The sequence below is a fragment of the Eleginops maclovinus genome, chromosome 1, assembly GCF_036324505.1.
Source record: "Eleginops maclovinus isolate JMC-PN-2008 ecotype Puerto Natales chromosome 1, JC_Emac_rtc_rv5, whole genome shotgun sequence".
Lineage (NCBI taxonomy): Eukaryota > Metazoa > Chordata > Actinopteri > Perciformes > Eleginopidae > Eleginops > Eleginops maclovinus.
Genome location: NC_086349.1, coordinates 14,432,224 through 14,450,702, shown reverse-complemented (window position 1 = coordinate 14,450,702; position 18,479 = coordinate 14,432,224). Strand labels below are relative to the sequence as shown.

General features: G+C 40.2%; 3 protein-coding genes across 5 annotated transcripts in view; all 3 read right to left on the bottom strand.

The window, feature by feature from the left end:
• Positions 1-968: 968 nt before the first annotated feature.
• Positions 969-5,232, bottom strand: LOC134860723 (glucose-6-phosphate 1-dehydrogenase-like). The gene is made up of 12 exons (XM_063877545.1): positions 4,702-5,232; positions 4,095-4,132; positions 3,864-3,972; positions 3,554-3,771; positions 3,315-3,473; positions 2,899-3,024; positions 2,709-2,802; positions 2,426-2,612; positions 2,079-2,314; positions 1,416-1,492; positions 1,243-1,335; positions 969-1,154 (listed from the first exon to the last, which is right to left on the bottom strand). Exons 1-12 carry the CDS (start codon positions 4,894-4,896, stop codon positions 1,064-1,066), a joined length of 1,623 nt encoding a protein of 540 aa, XP_063733615.1. The 5' UTR covers positions 4,897-5,232; the 3' UTR covers positions 969-1,063.
• A 289-nt stretch (positions 5,233-5,521) lies between these two features.
• Positions 5,522-14,384, bottom strand: galnt6 (UDP-N-acetyl-alpha-D-galactosamine:polypeptide N-acetylgalactosaminyltransferase 6 (GalNAc-T6)). 2 transcript variants are annotated; one of them, XM_063877326.1, is made up of 11 exons: positions 14,169-14,384; positions 11,916-12,424; positions 11,250-11,422; positions 9,588-9,737; positions 8,841-9,075; positions 8,638-8,755; positions 8,343-8,543; positions 7,482-7,613; positions 7,284-7,385; positions 6,677-6,835; positions 5,522-6,114 (listed from the first exon to the last, which is right to left on the bottom strand). In XM_063877326.1, the coding sequence occupies exons 2-11, from the start codon at positions 12,395-12,397 to the stop codon at positions 6,001-6,003; spliced, it is 1,866 nt and encodes a 621-aa protein (XP_063733396.1). In that variant the 5' UTR covers positions 12,398-12,424; positions 14,169-14,384; the 3' UTR covers positions 5,522-6,000. The 2 variants fall into 2 exon arrangements, with proteins under 2 accessions (XP_063733396.1, XP_063733420.1); XM_063877350.1 differs by lacking the exon at positions 14,169-14,384 and adding an exon at positions 12,534-12,793.
• A 1,943-nt stretch (positions 14,385-16,327) lies between these two features.
• The window catches only part of LOC134865591 (adenylate cyclase type 6-like), a 31,239-nt gene continuing 29,087 nt past the window's right edge, over positions 16,328-18,479 (bottom strand). For both annotated transcript variants that reach the window (XM_063885223.1, XM_063885216.1), the window contains one exon: positions 16,328-18,230. In XM_063885223.1, coding sequence (XP_063741293.1) covers positions 18,102-18,230 — 129 coding nt within the window. In that variant the 3' untranslated portion in view covers positions 16,328-18,101. The remainder of the gene's footprint in view (positions 18,231-18,479) is intronic.

Sequence of the window (18,479 nt, the reverse complement as noted above, 5' to 3'; positions counted from 1 at the left end):
AATCACACACGCTCTGCTATTGGACAGAGAGTGTGAGGAAACCGCTTCAGTATGTTGCAGTCAAGAAAATCTAACAAGAGCTATTTAAAAGTAAATGGAAGTGGTAATGTTAAAACTTATTCATGCATTGTGACAGATTAACCATTACCAATGTTAATAAAGTGTATTTTTGATTTTATCTTATCTTAAAACACTTACCTGGAGGTGTATTCTTACCTTAGCAGGACATCTAAAATGTCTCCTTTAAGCTTCACCTGTTCCTTGTACAAATAATGTGACATTCAGTGTCACCATGGTGTAGTGTTGACTGTAAACACAGGCCTACTGATTGCAGAGGACAGGTTCACATTGTAAACATTGAAACAACACTATGTATAAATACTGATCCCATACTGCATCCATAAAATAAAGGTCAACAACCATGTAAGTACAAGTCCCATATGTCTCAAGAACATTGTGTAGGATATATTTGCATCTTAAAAGGTGTCAGAGAATCTACGGTGGCCTCCAAGTTGCCTTAAAAATGCTAAAGGACCCCGTTGGAGCCAGTTTTTTGGTTTGTCTCTTCGGGAATACTGTAGAAACAGTGTGGTGCAACATGATAGACTCAGTGAAGATGACCTGCTCCATATGTAGATATAAAGGCTAAGCTCACAAACACTCAACAATCACTAGTTTTGTGTGATTCTGCACCAAAGAAAACAAGAAAATTACAACAGTTACTATAAACCGCTCTGAGCCCTACACACATACTGTATGACCATAGGTGTTGGTGATCAGAAGGCCTACTGTTAGAAAAAAGAATTTAAGAGCAGGTGTGGACAATATTATGATTTATCTAATAGAAAAGTTAGATTTACAGGTGAACACTCAAATCAGACTGATACATTAAAGATTTTTGATTTATTAAAGATAAAAAGCAGAGGCTTTTTTTAAACATGCAGAAAAAAATCCACATACAACAGTGAGAGAATGCAATGACCTTTATTGTTTGTAAACTTGCCTACAATGGTGATAGTGTTGTTCATGAATGGCTGTGCACTTGCGTGTGTGACAGAAGGCATCATGTTGTGTGGGGCTGCACCCACTTGTATGTTCCCTCATAGCGAAATCCCACCCTCTTCAACAGGTCATCTGCCTCGTTTGGACCACGACTGTCGATGCCAAAAACAACAGTAAGAAGAGAAATTATCACTAAAATGGAAAATACACTTTGTATTGATTTATGACACACTATTTTACCTTCCATATGTGTAAGGGATGGGTGGTTTCTTCTCTCCCTCTATTTGGTGGAGGAGGGGGGTGAAGATCCTCCAGGCCTCCCGCAACTCATCACTGGGACAGAAAAAAGAGCAGTTAAAAAAAGATCAAATTAAACTAAAATAAATGGACTATTAGGAAATAGTAAAACCAACCTGCGGACAAAGTGCATCTGATTTCCACAGAAGACATCCAGGATCAGCCTCTCATAAGCATCCGGGAGCTTCACGTTCTAGGAGAACATGCAGATAATTAAACACTGTAAACACTTGCTTATTTCAGGTTCAGAGATGTTTCTTAATACAAACAAAAGGAAAGGGGACTTAAACTTCACCTTAAAACAAGACCCAAAATCTTATCTGTATGAGATATGTTAGATCTGTTGAAATCTCTTGTACAGAAAATAGCATACATACTACTTGATGACCAACCTTTCTGAAAAATCAAATGACATAAATAAAAAAAATGCTCTGAATCAGAAAGCAAGTTAGTTTTACATTTTAACCATTTTATTTATGTTTATATTTTAGCCCTGGTTTTCAACTTAAATATTTTTATTTTATTTCTCAGATTTTGATTTTGGTTTTACTCTTCTGTACTTTATTTTTTTAAATTAATTTCTACTTATTTATTGTACATTCATTAAATGAGCATTGATAGAGGGAGCGTCGGATTGCAGATATTTATGTTGTACATTGTTGTGCAATTGATAATATAGATCTGGGAAATAACACAAAGATGGAGGGGAACAAAAAAAAGAGTTGAGACTGAAGTTGGACCTATGATGCACCATGGATTCTTTGAGAAATGTGCAGCACCTTGTATCTGCTCCTGTAGGTGAGGTCCAGCTCAGTCTCCTCTGGGCTGAAGTAAACCCCCGGCCTCTTGGTCATCATCTTCAGGTAAATGGCCTCGTCTGGCTGCACCCGCACCACCAGCTCGTTCCTCTTACAGTGCTCGCCAAAGATGTCTCCTGGCACGTCAGTGAACTGCAGACGCACCTCTGCCTTCCTCTCGTTCAGAGCTTTACCGCAGCGGAGGATGAAAGGAACACCTGGTGGGAGGAGAGATGATGAGATGATGCCAAATAAGGGGAAAGAAACAGAGAAAATCAGGGGGGGGGTGAGACACAACGAAGACTAAGATAATAAATATTTCCCCTCACCATCCCATCGTTCGTTCTGAACATAAAGCACCGCTGTGGCAAAAGTGGGCGTGCAGGACCCTGCTGGCACAGTGGGATCGTCAAGGTAACCCAGTTTGGACTGACCCTCCCCCTCAGGGTTGCCCAAGTACTGGCCGAGCACCACCTCTGATCCAGCAACAGCAGCTATACACTTCAACACCTTCACCTACAGTACATCAATAGATAAAGTTTTGGATTGTCAATGATGCTCTGGAACTTCAATAGAACATTTAAAATGTTTCCGTTCAGTTACGGTTGTTACCTTCTCGTCCCTCACGTCGTCAGGGCTGGTGGAAGCAGGTTTCTCCATGGCGACCAAACAGAGCATCTGAAGGAGATGGTTCTGCATGACATCTCTACAGCGAGTAACAAGAAGTTAAATCAAGGCTCCAGTGTAAAAACAAGATTGTATTAATTGTCTTCCCCTTTTATTAAAATGGAATGTTCCTCACCTAATGATACCAAAGTCATCAAAGTATCCTCCGCGGCCCTGAGTGCCAAAAGGCTCCTTGAAGGTGAGGACCACACAGGCCACACTGTTCCTGTTCCATATCGGTCCAAAGATGCGATTTCCAAACCTGGCAATGAGAAAACAAAAGACTTTGAGAATAAAACCCTTCAATACCATGGAAACAGGAAGGAAGAGATAGTGATAATGGTAGTGGTAAAGTCAGATCCTGCAGATTAAATGCTAACATGGCCTCGCTACAAAGTCTCCCCAATGCATCAGGAACGGTCTAGTAAGGGTTAAAATTTCTCATACAAACAAACACATTTTGATTCAGGGCCGAACATTTAAAAGAAAAAAGTTCTCAGACCATATTGACTTTGTGGTAGTGCTTGGAAATGTGTACATTGATTTAGCTACCTGAGCACCATGAGGTTCTGGACCATCTCTTTGCCCAGGTAGTGGTCTATGCGGTAGATCTGGTCCTCTGAGAACAGGGAGGAGAGGTGTGCTGACAGCTCCTGTGAGCTCTGGAGGTCACGTCCAAAGGGCTTCTCAACAATCACCCTGCTCCAGCCTCTGTTTCACACAGTATAGGCGATTAGAGCAAACGTTAACGAATAGCAGGTGAACCATGGTTGAGTAAAACAGACACTGACCTGGAGCTCATGCAGTGGGTTCTTATATTTGTGCTGACATGTTTGTACACCGTTGGGGGCAGAGCCAGGTAGAATAGTCTGTTGGCGCTGGATCCCCCAGGAAGAGATGACAGATGAGAGTCGAGTTGGGCGAAAGAACTTTCATCGTCATACCTGCCGCTCAGGTAGGAGTTCTTGTTGAAGAAGGCTGAGAGACTCTCACTCTCTTCATCTGTGACCTGAGGGAAATGCCAAACAATGAATCCAAAAAGACCCCACACAATCAACAATCCTGTCTCAGACAGCTAACAAGGACCCTCTGATTTCCTACCTTCATATGAGGCAGACATGCTGTCTTGATGCCCTCAACAGTCAACTTAGACCGGGCAAAACCCACAAAGTAGGTGTCATCCGGGAGCAGGCCATCTCTGAATAACCACCTAGAGAAGGGGCAGTCAAAAAGCAGGGATGCATAACAGTGACCAAAGGTCAAACTCCCATGATAAAAGGGGACCAAAGCATATCTGTGTGCCTTGGTGTTTGAGCGGGAATTCTTACTTACCATAAAGTTGGATAGATCTTCTTTTTAGCAAGATCCCCCTATTCAATTGCAAAGAAAATTAGATCTGATCATTAACTCCCAAAGATAACACTGTGGCTGAAAAGAATCCATTTAGAGTCCAAAGGGTAGGTAAACTTTATTCACATGGGGTAATGCAAAGTGGGTGTATCTGTTCAGTCATGTTAGAACTTTGGACACTCCCTCTTCAGGTTCATTTAGATTACTGGCTTCGGGAAAGGAAATAAAAACTTGGGCGACAGGAAAAACCACTAGATTATGGAGCTTGTGCCAGGATCAACGCCAACAATGGCAAAAGTAGATCCAGCACATGTCAGTTAACATGAACAATCTCCCTGGCTTTTATCCTCTGTTTACTACACTGCAACATTGCCACAATGAATGTTTTTCTGCAAGGCTTTGTGTCAACGTTATGTTGGGTATGTCACTTTATATAAGCAAACAACACAATTTGTAGACTTGTGAAAGAGAGAATTTCCACACATAACTTTAAAGCGGGTTAAAGGAAGTAATAGAGTAATACATTACATAAAAGAGGAAACTGTTGTTATTCATGTCATGTTGTAAGAAGTTTAGAGGTTGTACTCACAGAGGCTCCCAGGATAATGAATATGTGTGTGTTGGAATGAGTGGACTGCTCCTCTCCATAGAGGTCCCTCCTGAGCTGTCCAAACACCTCAGAGCGAGTCAAAGGCTCAGAGCTCATCTCCTGTCCCATCTGCTCTGTGGCTGCAGTTACTGTGACTACTCTCATTCCACTATGGCTACATGACACACTAAGCATGGGGAAATTGTAATTGTCATCATTGCCTTGCAGAAAAACTCAGCAAGTGTATGCTGCCACCTATTGCTGCAGATAGGTAATAACAAAATGTGACAGCTTCCTTATGCTCTGCAATGGATAGAGGCTCCTATCTCCAGCCTCTACAAGTTGGGAGTGAAAACAACTCCACCTATGGTTCGTCAACCAGAAAAACTCCATTCTATTCATCAAACTCATATTTCAGGTCTCTCAAACGTATAATAGTTGGCAGGAATGCTTCTTCCTCTTAAACCACACCTTGGACCAATGTTGCGTAAACATTAACAGAAGCCTTTGACTGAGAAAGTGCTATAGCTTTGTTGCAGAGAGAGATCTTATCAGTACATAGCCTCTCCCAACGCATCATTGACAAAACTGTTAATCAAGTCAGGCCATCTAAATCCAAAGAGTTAATCATTATGTCATGATATCACCCGGTAAATCAATACTGACTATTTCGAAAAAATAAAATAAAATTGTAATGCCGATGTATGATTAGTACCTGGAACACATTATTAAGGACAGTTAAAGCTGGTTACAACTTAAATGTATTTCACAGTAGAAGCTTCCGATTAACTTTTTAGATAAAGAACATCACTAAAGATCGTTTTTCTGACACAACAAAGAATATTTTTTAATTAAAAACAGACATATCTTGCTTTTGAGTAAGACTTGTGCATGTTGTCTCATTTCACCATTCATTGTCAGAACACATAAAGGCACTAAATGGTCATTTTTCACTTAAATAAGATCATTGCAGTTCACAGCCAATATACCACAATCAAGCTGCCACTGCTGAATGCCAAGTCCACACCCTGGTTTCTGATAATCCCAAGCCACCTTTAAATCTTTTTCTTCAGTGTCCATCATAAATAAATTTAAAACAGGTTAAGGCCAACCCGAATGTCTTGAACAGGACTGTCTTTTCTTTTTCCTCCATGTTTAAATGTCCACTAAGTAGGGCCAAATGCCCCAAGCTCCACATCATGAAGTCACTCTGGATCGTTGTCGAGTTGGCTCCTTCGGGCCGAGTCTGAGGAAGGGGACACATGGTGAAGGCCATCACCTGATGGGCTGATGGGGAGGTCAGCTGAAGGTCCAGTGCTGGAAGAGGTCAGCAGCATTACAGTCGGCCATCTGAACCTGGCTTCCTTTCAGATGTAAACATTTCCCACTGCTGGGATTCTTCAGAAGATGTCCCTGGAAAATAGCATCAGAGAAAAGATAAATAATATAAAAGCCTAAATAAATTCAATAAATAAGACTTGTATGCTGAAATAAAACATATTTTGGAATAATGTGCAGCTTCGCAGAGTGAATAAGTGGGTTAATATACCCATTTGGGACTGTCTGCTAAATGTAAAGCTACAGTCAGCAGCATGTGAGCTTATCACAAAGACTGAAAGCAGGGTGAAATAGCTAGCTCACCTACTAGCACCTCTAAAGCGCAGTACAATTAACACATACATCTTTTGTCTATCTGTACAAAAAACCAAAGCGTAAAAACAAACAAAAAAATGTGTTATAGGTTGTTTGTTTTTGCCAGAACACTTCAAACTTCTGCCAGTTACCAGGCAACCTAATGACAACAAAGGAAGCTCACCGTTTCCCTTGATAATGCTAAGCTAACCAGCAACTAGCTGTAGGGTTACTTTTAACAGAAAGATATGGCAATGGCATCAACCTTCTCATCTAACTGAAAGTGAACCAGCGTTAACCACTAAATATTTTCCTTCAGTCTGGCCCTAAATGTGTTGCTCACCTCTGTTAGGATCCATTCTTGCTGCGGTGACACACTGGTGCCTTTTCCCTTCCGCTGGCATAGCTCGAGCTTCAACTGCTGTGGCTGTGGCATGGCATGAAGACACAGCTGCTTTCCAATATTATGACGCAGCTCCTTACCAGACGAGTACTCAAAATACTAGAAGAGAGAATCATTCAATCAGACAGCTAACAGAGATGGTCAAACCATCATCCATTTTCTGAAAAAACTAAAACTATCCTCCAGAATTATAGAATACCTGTCCAAAGAGCTATTGAAGGTGTGGGCTCTCTGAAAATGTGATGTGAAAGCTGAAAACGTATTTATTTAATTTGGCTTCTAATTATTATCATTTCTTTTTTTAAATCTTTGTTCATTTATTCTTGTTGATCCCTTTTTTGTACATTCTTTAAATATATTTGATGATCTATGGTCTTTTTATGGTCTAAACCTATTGTCTATATGCACTTGTTTAAATGTGTTGCAGCTTTTTGGAAAGCACTTCAAGCTACATCACTTGTATTAAATATACTACACCAATAAAGATTATTGATATTACTATATATAATCTTCATATCTTAATTACACATGATACGAGTCATTGTACCTGGTTGCCTCCCATGTTGTGGCAGGTGTACATGATCATTGGTTTATCTCCCTGGTTATTCTCTCCAACATCCAGACAGCTCTGTGATCCTGAGTTTTTAATCTGGTACAAACACAGAACAACAGTAAGACACAGCCGTGGTTATGTAACATGCGTCCTATTGATTTACACATAAGGAAAAAAGGAAATGTGACTTACTGCCCCAAACAATTCTGGGTCCAGGTCTGGAATGAAGGCCTCTGGGTAGATTGCGTCTAAGTACCAGGTGAAGTTTTTGCAGTGAAGCTTCTCTCTCAGGTTCAGACGGTCAGATATGTCCCCAAACTTATTCTAAAAACAGTGAAGGGATGTATTTAGAAAAAAAACAAATTTTCAAATACGTATATAAACGTGTCAACTTGTTAAACCAAGTGATAGGGCAAAGGTAAAAGAGATAGCATAAGCATAGTGTGTGTATCAGAAGTAGACGTGGTGACCATGATTTCACCGATTCGTTTGTGCACCACGGGTTTGAGGACTTGGGTTCGGCATTTTGGCTGTTGCTATCTCTTTTTTTTATATACCAGAGGTAACAGGAGAGCGTGAAGCAACCAGAACAACAAAGTGTTAAACAAGACCTTTTTAGGCTTCCAATATATTATAAAAGTGAAAACACACTGAAAGGGATAAAGTTCTACTAGGAAAACACAGACATCGCCTTGGTAGCAATCGGTCAATAACAAGATAGCCTTGCCCTAAAGCATATTCTACCTAATGGTCCATTTTACTCTAAACTGGACCATAAGTTACAAAAAGGAACATTATATATTAAAGAGCAATGCTTTTTGGTAATAGATCTAGTGAGAAGAAGGTTCATTTTTTATGGACTATTATGCAGTCAGACTTATTTTGCAACCATGAGGCTGAAACCCTGCTTGCCGTTAGAAAGACAGCAGGTGGTGGCACTCCCTTATTGGCTTCACTTATCAGACCTGGAGGTTGCCGCTTGAGTGGAATCAGGGTAACAAATGCCATTGTGGTCACTGTGCACATAACATTGTGTTACTTATACTCACTGACCTCACTGGCCATAACGGCAGCATTCTTGTTGCGGCGATAGAAGACTTTCTTATAGTCATCCATCCAGACCTCAGCCAGGCGCACCTGGTTACGAGTGATGACCTCTGTGCCCTTGGGAAAGGTGTGGGGGCTCTTGGAACGGAAGACATGTCCCACCACAGAACAAGGGATGATCTCTAGCTGACCCCCACACTGCCACACCTGTGAATCACAATTAACACAGATACAGATTCAAACAATGGCACATAGAGTTGTAAATATGTGGAACTGAGGGAGTAAAGACATAGATACTTACCCTGAATGACATCTCCACATTTTCACCACCCCAGATCTCCATCTTGTCATCATATGTTCCAATGTGTTCAAAGTAAGTCTTCAAGATTGAGAAGAGACCTCCGGCAAAAGTAGGGGTTCTGAAATTTGCAGCAACGAATACAAATGTTAAGACACCTAAATGATTCAGCATGTTCTTAGTGAAACCAACATGATACTTCTTACTTTACAGGGTAGGTTTCATCCTTGCGCAGCTTCCTCGCATCCTCAGGGATCTGCTCCCAGCCAAAGGTCAGGCTCCAGTCAAAGTTACCTCGGTTGAATGCGCGGCTCGAGGCCACAGGCTTGTTAAAATGAAAGGTGGTAAGATCAATGGTGGTGATCTCTGGACTAACCACAGCAGTGGGTTCCTCAACGATGCGGGCCAACAGGGGCTCCAGCCAGCCGTGGAAACACTCACCTAGAGACAGGAAGAAAAACGTGTTTAACTATCAATTAGCTTTAGGTAAACAGAGTTATGAAAGGTTGATAGGGCAATGCATGGCTTCAACATGCAAGTATTACATACAATTTAGGCTATAATGTTTGTTTCAAGCATGCTGTAACCAAGCCCTATCAAATTATGGTCAAAAAACAATTTATACCTCTACTGGTTGTTTGACTGATAAGTGCATGAAACACAATTCAGATTAAAGTTTTATTTCGACCAAACATATTGATAAACAATAGATGGATAACCATTGATATTAGGCCAAACAGTAATGACTTGGATACAACAATCATTATTTAAAATACTGCCATAATACAGCACACACAAGCTATCAAGAGAAATAAAGGACATATGAGACACTTTATGGCAGTATGGTGAGTATTTAGCAAATATTGGAAACACACATAAATCCCTATTCCTTAAAAATGGCCATGGTGTCTTGTGTATTGTTGTTGTTGTTGCTGAGTGTGTTTTTTCCTCACAGTGTGCGTCGAGAAAGGTTAGCACTTCGCCCTGAGCAACACTGGCCCCCAGAAGCCTGGCAGTGATGAGGCCCTTCCTTTCCGGCTGCCTCAGGACTCGGACAATCTTCAGCTGACGCACATAATCCTCCAGTTGGGTCTTCAGGTGCTCTGCAGGGGAAAGAAAAAGATTATTGTTTATGTCTCGTCTTTATTCAAAAACAATTCAAATGTATTCTTAGATGAGGTCACACTTTAGACTACACTCCATAGTGTTGCAGATATTAGTCAGAGATACAACAGACCTGAAACAGATGTCATCATTGAAACTACAAACTACTAGCTTTCATTATTAATAAATATTGATAATCATGAAAATTCATGCAGTCTTATCTATTTAGCGGCTCCACAAAAAGTGAAACAATCATATTTATACCTGTGAGACCACTGCCAGAGTAAATAGCAACAAAGTGGAAACGTTTCTGGTAAGAGTGGGGCATATTTCCGTTTCAATCTAAATAAATCTGCCAACAAACCGCACGCTTAAAGGTGGTGACAGAGCTGCTGAGCTGGTAGCAAAATGTGAAGTTCCTTAACAGGAAATGCAGTTGTGCGTAACTGTACTTGAGGTTAGGAAAGCAACTGGCAAAGAGGGTGTTTCAAGCTCAGTCAATGGGGAATTCAACATTAAATGATACAGCCAATGAAGTGATGTGCTTGACTTCTTAAGGTCACTCAGTTGTTTTCACACCTGCTTCACTCTGAAGAAAAGTCAAATGTTTTGGAACAAAAGTGAATGAAAAAAATAAACAAATATACAGAAAAATCAATGAACCAAATGGGATTGTATTTTTACCCACCCCGGTTTCCAGTATGATGCCAAATGTTGACAGACAACACAGTTATGTTGTTGCTGTTCAGTTATCTAGGACAGTTCCTCAAAGTGAACGGTTTGCACAGTGAAATGATAGCAGCATTTGCAGTTTGGACGGCATTTTCCTATGCAAAACATACAACAAAGCTACACTTGTATGTCAAAGCTGGAACAGCTATGATAAAAGAAGTCTGTCACTTTTGCCATCTCTCACTGAGGTTGAGGAGCTCTCGAAGAGTCTCTTGTCATGTTGGTGCGCAGCACAGTTATTTGTATTCCATTGGTGTTCCGCCTTTTGCACATATCCATAGTAAAATACACAGTGCCATGTTCATTTATGACACCCACCTGCCTGTTACTATGTGTGCAAGCTGCTTAAAAACACAAGCTGACGCCTTTCTTATCAACGCTCACAGCTTACTGTGGATGGCTGCCCTAAAAGCTCTGAAGGTCAGTTTAATTAATATATCACTTGAGTTGAGGCTTCATGATTTGCAAATGTGCTCTGCAGCTGTTCCCGTCTATTCCCCTATATAGAAATGATTAACCAGAGCTTTCTCGCGGTTTGATAGTGTTGTTTAACAATATATTTTTTATATACACAGACATTAAAATGACTGAAACACCAGCTTCCCAGCACTCAACCGGTTAACATAACTTAAACATGTATCTCATGAACTGCCTGATTAAGAGCAGAACCCTCAATAAAAAGAAAATCTTCCCTTACTGCTGACAATAAAATGGCTTCTATATTGTCCAAGTCTTTAATTATGTGTTTTCATTCGTTTGTGTGTTTATATCTTTCCCACCTGCAACACTGGCGTCATCTACCAAGATGATCTCTTTGAGCAGGAAAGCAGGAGACGTGTGCAGGACGCTGTAGACCGTCCTGAGGAGGGTGGACCAGGCCTCATTGTGGAAGACAATAATAACACTGGTGGTAGGCAGAGGAGGACAGCGACGAAACTTCCTCTCCACACACCTGAATGTGGTGCAACGTGCCAATAAAACAAAGGGAGACAGAGACAAAGAGAGTGTCAAAGTGAGATGCATGTCTGACAAAAAGTACAGATCTTGTAGAGCCACATACCTCTAAAACCAACCCCTGTTAACATATATTCAATGTGTGTTCACTAGCAATGTAAATAGAGTAATGAGCAAACAAGTCTTAAATAAAGAAAGCCACTTGAAAGCTTTGCAAAAAAATATAGCTCAAGGCCTATTAAGCCTGTGACATGTTTGGATGTTAAAGTCTGACTAAATATACAATATGTTTTTTACAACAACAGATAATGCCCACTGACATGTGCCATGCAGTCTGTGTTGTGAGCACAATATGAAAATCCATCTAAATAATTAACTGCTCTGAGCTTGACCCAGCTGAGACCCAAGATATTATCTGAACTGTCAGCAGTCTTCTTGTTGTAACAGCGATTAATCTACCCCATCTCATTATTTTGAGAACATGTTCTTACTCTGAAGGCCGCGTGTCATCCCCAAGACTACGGCTGAGTGAGATGCGGTCACTGGCAAACTGGTTGAAACAGTGCCGAGTCATACCCTCCTCCTTCTCCTTCGCCTCCTCAGGGGACAGGTTGTCTTTCAGAAATGCCTTCCCATCGGCCCCTGGGCTATTGGGGTCCTGAGGCAGTCTCTCAAGGTGAGGTTTGAGCTCAGCCTGAGTATAGAATCCAGCAGGGCATTTGGTGTCCTCAGTTGGCTGTACCTGGACTGGCTGTGGCTGAGGAGCTCCGATCTGGAAGCCAATGTTGTTGACAGCGTCTCGTACCATGACCATCACTTTATCCTTCTTAACGACCAGCTCCTGAAACCAGGGGTCTCCACCTGGTGAAGGGCCAACATCCCTCTGGAGCACCACTATGACCACCAAGAAGAGAGTCCCCCCAAGGAGCACCAGTTTGAGGGGGGACATACGCCGTCGAATGAACAGACGCATTTTTCAGAATATGTGTTGCTCACGAGGCTGTTAGAACAGAAAACAAAAACAAATTATTCCTCAGGCTCTGTCTGAAAAATGATTCCTGGATGTTGCCTGAGGGTTTTAAGGCTGTTAACCCTACTGTAACCCTTACCTGTTTATACTCTCTAAACATCTGTGATTTATTCCCGAGGCAAAAGAAAAGAAGACAGGGAGATAGTTCATTTCTTAAACCAGTTTGTGCGTCTCTGCAAGTGTCATAGCAGCAGGAAATCTAGCCAAGCTCGCTCCTCCTCGTCTCTTTAGGAAACAGTCCCACAGGGCGGGTGGAGAGACCAGGGAGGAGGAGAAAGTGAACAAACACACCACACCTCTCTGTAAACACCTGAATTCACCTGCTCCGGCCACAATCCTCCAGGACCCACGTGGCAGCAGGTAGGCCGACAAACCGCAAGTCCCTCATCTGTTAATAAGTGACACACAACGCCTTGAACCCACACCTGCTCAAAGACACATCACCAGTAATGACAAGCTGTCATATGCTACAGGAAGTAGCTACGTGGAGCATGACAGGACCATAACATCACCCTGCCTGGGAAAAACAAGAGGCTTTTTCCTGCTATGTGACACAAGATATCACTGCAATGTTGATATCTCTGTCTGCAAGTGATCACTGTTCAGCTAGAGACTCACTCTCACTGGTTCATAATTCATTTAATCTATTCTCAAGCCAGCCTCCCTCATAATTGATTGAAGAGGACCGTCTTTTGGAGTTCCAGAAAAGGAAACAACCACAGTCCAATCTGCAGTTTCATTAATGGGTCACCAGTTGCAGAGGTGGGAAAAGTACTCAGAACTTCTAGTTAAGTAAAAGTAGTAATACTAGAGTCTAGGAATACTAGGAATTACAAGTAAAATTCCTGCATTGCAAATGTTACTTAAGTAAAAGTAAAAAGTATTAGCTTCAACATACTTAAAGTACCAAAAATAAAAAAGGTAATCATCATGCAAACTGGCCCATTTCAAAATAATACATTGTTAATTAAATTGATCATAAAAGTGTTATCAAAGCTGGTCAAGGTGCAGCTAGTTTTAATGACTTTGTATACTGCAGGGTAGCTTGTGAATGTTACTCCAGGTGTTACTAAAGTCCTATTTTAAGGGTTGAATACTATACAAACATAATCCAAATTATAAAACTAAAAGGTATTTAATAAACCTAGTGGAGTAAAAGTAGGCTACACCATTTAATTCTTAATTGTAGTGGGGTAGAAGTACAGAGTGGCAAACAATGTAAATACTCAAGTGTAGCACTTGAGTAAATGTACTTAGTTACTTTACACCACCAGTTGGTCCAGGTTTTTGTAATGACATTTAGGACCAAGGATGAGGAAGAACGACATATTATTGACTAACTTTGTAAATCTCGTGTGAGTGCCACTGCCAACATATTCCCTCAAGCCAATTTACAGTATTTACATATAGCTACAAAAGATCATGAGTGATGTCAGAGTTCTACAACTTTAGGCAACTTGAGCTCAAGTACACCATAGCAGGTGCCAAGAACAGACACAAGTTATTCAGCAAAACGATTCGATACAGCAAAATGAAAGAGGAAGAGTTATGAATTCCCATTTTCATTCAGAATATTTCAGCCCATATCTATTCAGCGGCTCTAGAAACCACTTATTTAAGGAATGAATGAAACATGCCAGTCAATCTTACAAATGAAACCGAGTCGCTTCAATAGTTTGAAGGGTTCTACTTCCCCCTAAATATCGCCACTTACCTAAAATAAACGAGCAGAGACGTCGCCCACACCTGTTCCTGTAGATGTCTATCGGATAAATTGCCAAATGAACACGCAGCGGACTTTCTAGTTTGTGATAGCGGTCAGACCGGAGTTTTGAGCGAACCAGGATACAGCAGTTTCGTGTTTTCCTGTGTTCTCCTTTGAACCGAACAGGTGCCATTTGTTGAAATGATTGGATGGAGTGAGTCCCCTGCTGGTCGCATGAACTCAGTTATTTCCGTGCAGCGCGTTGAGTGTCGACCATAGTATCTGTCAATCTGAGCCAAACACGGAAGAAGCCACCAGGGGTGGAAGAACTACACATATATGTTTATATCTAGAAATACAACCGTGTAAAAATACCAGTGGTGTAAAGAAACTAAGTCAATTTACTCAAGTGCTACACTTAAGTACAATTTGAGAGACTTGTACTTTCCTTGAGTATTTCAATGTTTTCCTACTTTGTACTTCTACCCCTCAACAATCCAGGTAAATACTGTACTTTTACTCCACTACTTATTAAGTATATTGGGATACTAATACTTTTGTAATTTTACTTGAGTAACATTTTGAATGCAGGACTTTTACTTGTAACAGAGTATCCCTACACTCTGGTACTTCTACTTTTACTCAAGTAATTCTTCCACTCTGAAAAGTAGTTTAGCTCTGAAAAAGTCCTGTATTTGAAATCGTATTTAAATAAAAGTACACAAGTACGTATTAGCATCAGGATAAAACAAATGTGGTAAGTTCAAAAACTGAAAGTGTTTATTGAACAATGACATACCCTTAATCATCCCAGAGAGGGGAAATGTACATGCTGCATTTGACCTATCTTTGTGTTAGTTGCAGTGAGCTGACGCCCCAGGAGCAGTGTAGTGAACACTGCCTTGCTCAGGGACACCTCACTAGTAGTCTTATGGGGACTTGAACCAGTGACCTACTGATTCACAGGCCAAGTCCCTATGGACTTTGCCACCACATGATTCGTAATGTACCATTTTAGAATTGCATATATTAAATTAATGGATTATAATAATAAATGCATTATTGGGTTCATCACAGCTGGTAAAGAATGAGATACGCTTAATAACTTTATACTACTGCTGGATAATATTACCTAGAATTATATATCATAGTGGATTTATTTGTTTATTTAAATGTCATATTAGCTAATAATCTTAATCTGTAAAAACTAATAACTAACTTTGTCAAATAAATATATTGTAGTAAAAAGTACAATATTGTCTTTGAAAGTGTAGTGGATTAGAAGTATAAAATAGCATAAAATAAAAACACTCAAGTGAAGTATAAGTACGCCAAAATCGTACTTAAGTACAATACTTGATTAAATGTACTTCAATACATCAGCCACTGCTTAACACAAAAAAAACGACTACAAAATAAATAAAACAAAAAGGTAACAAGCTAGTTTGGTAAATAAATATAGCAAAAATAATGTAGCTAACATTTATCATGCAGCTAGATGTACAGATATTTATGTGAGCTACAATAGCCACACTAACTTGTTTACTAGTGTGTATTACAGACGCATTACAAGTCCCTGTATCATGGGCCTGTTATGGGGACATTAGTGTTTTTTCATCAGGGATTAGGAGGAATTTATGTTGCTTAATTAATGTTCAGCATAGAGTGCTGTGAGTGAACATTGCCATTACCTCAACAGAAATGCATTATTCATGTGCAAGCAATTAAATACTCTCTCCTGTATCACCCTCTTGAAACTGTAGACTGATTTATTCAAAAAAGGAGAAGGAGGCCTCTCTCAGGTTACTGTCACAGGGAGAAATCTTGATTGCAGGCTGCTGATTGACATGAGAGCTAAAACCCAAACAAATAAGCAGACTAAGGCTGTCTTGTGAAATAATCTATGAGAGAAGTCCCTTTATTGTGTGACAGTTTTAATTAACTTCAAGACCATTGTTGGGAATTGAGTCTAAGTTTGATGTCTGAAATATTCACAGACCTTTTCTAAAACAGCTATCATCATTAACATGTTTTTCACAATTGATTCCCCTCAACAAAGCTCTGGTACAAACTGAAGCCAGGTAGTGCCCTAGTTCTCTTTTATAAAATCTATTTTCTACTGAAGAAAGCTCAAAAAAATAATAAACCAATAAAAGATACACAACCAATGAAAAACAGCCATTTATTAATTTCTTATCCAATGGGAAATGAATCAAATAAATCCTTGCACTATTTCTTTAGACTCTGCCATTTTTTAAAGGAACCCCATAAATGATAGGGATTAGCAACAACAAAAAAAGTGAGTACCTTCTTAGTAGCCTATGATGTGGCAATTTTTGGCTCAGACAGAAAAGTGAGTGTATCAACACAAGGTGTAAAGCTTGTCCAAAAGTAAAATACATCCTCATTTTCAGCCAATCATGACAACCAATCAGTCTGGCATCTAATACAATGATTAAGCTCCTTCTTCAGTACCAAAGGCAACGTAAAGAGTGTTTTTTCTCAGTAGTATTTTCTTAGTGGGCAAAAATAGTCATTATTACATACATTCATTATGTTATTTTTGAACGACTCATTTTGGGGGGTTACAAACCTCCATGTGCCAGATAGGGTCAAATACTGTTGTGTAAAGTTGTGAATATTGGTCCATGAAGTACGCGGACCTTGGAATTGCATAATCTCAAGGCAATACTTGTGAGCAGACAGAGAACTCCTGCATACAGTTAATCCTGATGCTGTCAAGAAACCAGTTTATGTTCAAACATTATAACACAATCCAAACTAAATGTTTTAGAGGCTTTTGCTCATTCGTATTGGAATAAGATGAATCACAGTCCGCAGTAGACACAATTCTCTTCAAACTATCATTTTGACACGAGAAATCAGGAATGGACAAACAAATCAGAGGAATTATATAAAACATGCCTTGCAGCAACCAGTTTGGCAAGAAAGCATTGTCATACAGTATCATAAAAACCTCACAGTGAAAAGTTACAGTATGCCCCTTCATAGATAAAGATCAGCATTCAGCTGTGTGTGCTCACACCAATACTTGCGCACACACACTTAATCACCCATACACACACTTTTATAAAAATGTTTCAGAATCTCTCTTCAGTACCAGGATACTAAATGCAACAGTTCTTCCTTCACTTCATACTTTTTGGCTCAAACCAAAAATACATTGCAGGGTGTGAGTAATCAATCGTACATTTCAGTGAACCACAAACAGCCTTGTGTCCAGGCTGTGGCTAATCACAGACTAGAAGAACAAATAAGGCCCTGATAAGAAACACAGAAGTCCAAGCCAAGGTTATTGTGAGTGTTTTTATCTGCGTATGTGTGCATGACTATGTTCTCCCTCATGAATAAGTACACAACAACAAAAGTGTTCGTCCCTATCAACGACAGTGACGTTACCGTGGCATTTTGCTTTCAAAAGATGAATAAATTACTTCAGTTGACTTTTGAACAGAATCATTAGTGTGGGTTTCATATCAAACATTTGTTCTTTGGTCATGTTCATCTTTCATGTTCTTGCATATTATTTTTAAGTAACATAGTTTTTTTTGTATATATATATTTATCTTCTTATTTGTACAAGGTCATCACAAAAATCCGTCCACACGAAAATAAATAATGACTCCAGATGAAATACTTGTACTATTGCTCATAAACACAAGCATAGCCACTTCCGACCTAAGGCAACTGGGCTTTGTGATCTCTCGAGCAGCTTGGGAAAAAGCCTTCAGTCATGAACAACATCCTACATGTGTGCATCTCGACAACATACAGACAGGCCGAGCTCGCCTCTGTTGGCCGTCCTCTGTCCCCCGAGTGTTTTGCATCGCGCCTCGGTGCTCATCGCCGAGCTGACCTCTCAGTCTCTCTGCAGTCTGTGTCCGTGCGTTGGGAGTCACGCTGCGGTCGGCTGGCCTGTTGTTAACTCCCCGGGGGACCGCTGGTGAGGAAGTAAGTGGTCATCTCCCCCTTCCCCTTCACCTTGACAACACCCCGACAGTCCAGTTTGTATCCGTTGTTGACCAGCACGTGGTATAAGTCTGTGGTCACCTAAGAGACAACAGGGACATTTGACACCCAGAACATGAGACACTAAACCTTTCCCAAGAGAAACACTGTCTTTCCCAGTTTCACTTCAAACAAGATGATTTAGATTATTGACTTAGATTAGAAAATAACATTTTATTTTAAGAATCAATTAAGTTTTTAGAAATAAATCATACAATAAATACCAAAATTCACTCATTCCAGCTTTCAAATCTGTACATTTTCTACTTTTCTCTATTTTATCATTTTAAA

What these genes read in the sequence shown, in the direction of transcription:
- galnt6 (XM_063877326.1), bottom strand. Translation starts at nt 12,397, where the DNA reads ATGCGTCTGTTCATTCGACGGCGTATGTCCCCCCTCAAACTGGTGCTC. An exon ending in CTGCCGTTATGGCCAGTGAG is followed by an intron (nt 7,614 to 8,342) that starts GTCAGTGAGTAT and finishes CACTGTTTTTAG; the next exon opens with AATAAGTTTGGGGACATATC. An exon ending in AAGAATGGATCCTAACAGAG is followed by an intron (nt 6,115 to 6,676) that starts GTGAGCAACACA and finishes GCTATTTTCCAG; the next exon opens with GGACATCTTCTGAAGAATCC.
- LOC134860723 (XM_063877545.1), bottom strand. Translation starts at nt 4,896, where the DNA reads ATGCTTAGTGTGTCATGTAGCCATAGTGGAATGAGAGTAGTCACAGTA. An exon ending in ACCCACTGCATGAGCTCCAG is followed by an intron (nt 3,474 to 3,553) that starts GTCAGTGTCTGT and finishes TGTGTGAAACAG; the next exon opens with AGGCTGGAGCAGGGTGATTG. An exon ending in CAGAACCTCATGGTGCTCAG is followed by an intron (nt 3,025 to 3,314) that starts GTAGCTAAATCA and finishes TCTCATTGCCAG; the next exon opens with GTTTGGAAATCGCATCTTTG.